Source organism: Neophocaena asiaeorientalis, unplaced genomic scaffold (genome assembly GCF_003031525.2).
Source record: "Neophocaena asiaeorientalis asiaeorientalis breed wild unplaced genomic scaffold, Neophocaena_asiaeorientalis_V1.1 scaffold357, whole genome shotgun sequence".
Classification (NCBI taxonomy): Eukaryota; Metazoa; Chordata; class Mammalia; order Artiodactyla; family Phocoenidae; genus Neophocaena; species Neophocaena asiaeorientalis.
In genome coordinates, this window is record NW_020173270.1 from 2,354,312 (window position 1) to 2,356,723 (window position 2,412).

The window sequence follows — 2,412 nt, forward strand, 5'->3', positions numbered from 1 at the left end:
TGGACGTTCTGGTCTGAGCCTCCTTCCTCCCCGACCTCTCCTACTGCCTCGGTGCCCCTGGGGACTGCCAGCTCAGTGCCGCCCTGCCCCCCACCCCACCCCCCAGATTGGCCGGTGTGGGGAGGTGGGGCAGCTGGGCTCCAGGCCAGGGCACACGCTCCACCCTAACCCCGCAGAGCCAGTTCTGGGCTCCGAGAGGCCAGTCTCTCTGCCGCCTGAGGCCCTGAGCCTGGAGGGGGCCCCTGCGCCCCTCCCTCTCAGCAGATAGAGATACTCAGCCTCCCCACCACGAACCCTTCTTCCTTGGATGAGGGCACCCCCCTCCCCTTGGGAAGAGACTGGGCTGAGAGCTCCGGGGGCAGGCGGGCCCCAACCAGCTCTGTGATCTTAGCAAGGCGCTTCTCTCCCTGGACAGCTGCCAGGAGCCAGACCTCAGCCATGGGCCATGGCCTAGGTGCGGTCCTTAGTCCTAAGCTCCCGGAAGCCATTAGCGGGCTCTAAGCTAGTAAAGGATTTTAAGCATTCGGGCACTTAACCGGATTTGTGCCCTGAACAGGCCAGGCAGGCTGCTGTGGGGACCGGCTTGTGGCAGGAGGTGACTGGGGGTGCAGTCACGGGGACAGAGAGGCCCTCGGGAGGTGAATGTGTGGGATCCAGTGGCGGTGGAGAGTCTGAGCTGCAGGGAGACCCGAGCTCCGCCCGGCTCGAGCTTGTGATGTAGCTCCTCCATCTGAGACGTCCAGCGGCCGTGCCAAGGCGGCAACCAGACCCTTGGACGTGCAGCTCAGAGGAGAGAAACAGGAACCCCCGGCCCAGAGGCGGTCATGGAGCCTAGAAACGTAGGCAGGCAGCTGGAGAGATCACGTTTAGCAGTTGGCCAAGGACCAAATGCCAGGACTGGCCGATAATAACAGCCACACTGAGGAGAAAACTGAAGCGAGCGGGGGCGGGGAGGGCTGGCCAGAGGCCTCAGGTGCCCAGGAAGTCAGTTAAGAGGCAGCTGGGAAGCAGCCACGGGGCCCTGGGGGCCGGGTCGTGTCGAGGGGGCAGAGGAGAGGCTGGAGCAAGTTCAAGAGGGAACGGGAGGCAGGGAACAGCCAGCGAGTATGGGAAACCGTCTCGGGCAGAGATGTCACCAGGCACCCCAGCCAGCCTCAGTCGAGCTCTCTTTAAATTACTTTATTCGAGAAGGTGGGGAGGACAGACGGGGGACTGAGCTGAGCCCTGAGTCCCTGAACCTCCCAGCTCAGCCCCCACAGCAGGATGGGACCAAAGTAAGGGGGTGGGGACTCCAGCCCCACCCAGGCGAGGTCACGGGGGGACAGACAGGACCCGGACATACCAACGGACTGTCCTCTGGGCTGTCCCCCAGGAGGGCGGTGGCCAGAGCACATGGGGCCCGGCCTGCGGACCACCCGGGACGGGGCTATTTGGGGGTGCTGCTGCCCTTCTTGGGAGTGGTGGGCTTCTTGCTCTGCCAGAGGTGCCCCTGGATGGTGAAGGCATCCACACTCATGGACATGGTCTTGGCGGGGATCTGGGTGAAGCGCTTTCGGTCCGAATTGTACTTGTAGATGCCCTCCACCATGGCGGGCGTGACCGTCCGGGGGCCGTAGCCTGTCAGCCGCGACAGCTCCTCCGTCTCCCCGGACAGGGTGTACAGGGCCCGGAACTGGCAGCTTGAGTCGCGGAAGAGGATCAGGAAGTGGTTGGCCTTGCTCTTCTCGATCTCCTGGGTGGGGGGCGGAAGCAGTTAGCCAGGCCAGCAGGGCCCCTGCGACCCGCCTGCCGCTAGTCCACCAGCCCCGGCCCAGGCCCACCTCAAGAATGCGGTTCTTCTGCGGCTCGTTCACCTTGCCCGCCAGGCAGCAGTGCGACAGGGCGTTGTGGATGATGAACTTGTTGGACTTGGCGCTCGGCTCCTTGTACAGCCGTGGACCTAGGGGGCGGGGCGGTCAGCAGGGACGACCTGGGGCGCCGGTGGGGCTCGGTGCTCACCCCCTGAAGTCCCACCTACCCGTGTACTCAGGCACTGAGGCCGGGGAGGAGGCGTTGCTGCCGTTCTCCCACTCACGTTCTCGGCTGCCAGGCAGGCGGCTTGGGGACATGAGGCTGGATGGAGATGGAGCCCTGCGGGGGGAGGGGTGGGGTGGGGTGGGCTCAGCGGTGGACGAAGCCTCCCAACCAGTGTGCGGTGGGACCCGGGAAGGGCGAGCCAAGGACACAGCCGAGCAGGCAGGACGCATCCACTGACATCATCTGGGCTCCCAAGTCCACGCAAGGCCCTCTTCCGGCCCCGGGCACATTGAACACCCGTCTCAGGTGTGCAGCCTTGCATCTTTGGTGGCAGGTGCACACCCTCGTGCCAGATCACCCTCCTAAGGCTCCCTCTCCCTCCCCCTCTCCCTCTCC

The 2,412-nt window shown here is 65.0% G+C and overlaps 2 protein-coding genes across 2 annotated transcripts in view; one reads left to right on the plus strand and one right to left on the minus strand.

The window, feature by feature from the left end:
• XAB2 (XPA binding protein 2) overlaps positions 1 to 268 on the plus strand; it is a 9,458-nt gene extending 9,190 nt beyond the window's left edge. The window contains 1 exon segment of the mRNA XM_024746012.1: positions 107 to 268. Within this exon segment, the coding sequence (XP_024601780.1) occupies positions 107 to 268 (162 nt within the window).
• An 896-nt stretch (positions 269 to 1,164) lies between these two features.
• CAMSAP3 (calmodulin regulated spectrin associated protein family member 3) overlaps positions 1,165 to 2,412 on the minus strand; it is an 11,332-nt gene continuing 10,084 nt past the window's right edge. Inside the window, exons 17-19 of the mRNA XM_024746013.1 lie at positions 2,018 to 2,130; positions 1,821 to 1,939; positions 1,165 to 1,732 (exon numbers count right to left, since the gene is read on the minus strand). Coding sequence (XP_024601781.1) covers positions 1,427 to 1,732; positions 1,821 to 1,939; positions 2,018 to 2,130 — 538 coding nt within the window. The 3' untranslated portion in view covers positions 1,165 to 1,426. The remainder of the gene's footprint in view (positions 1,733 to 1,820; positions 1,940 to 2,017; positions 2,131 to 2,412) is intronic.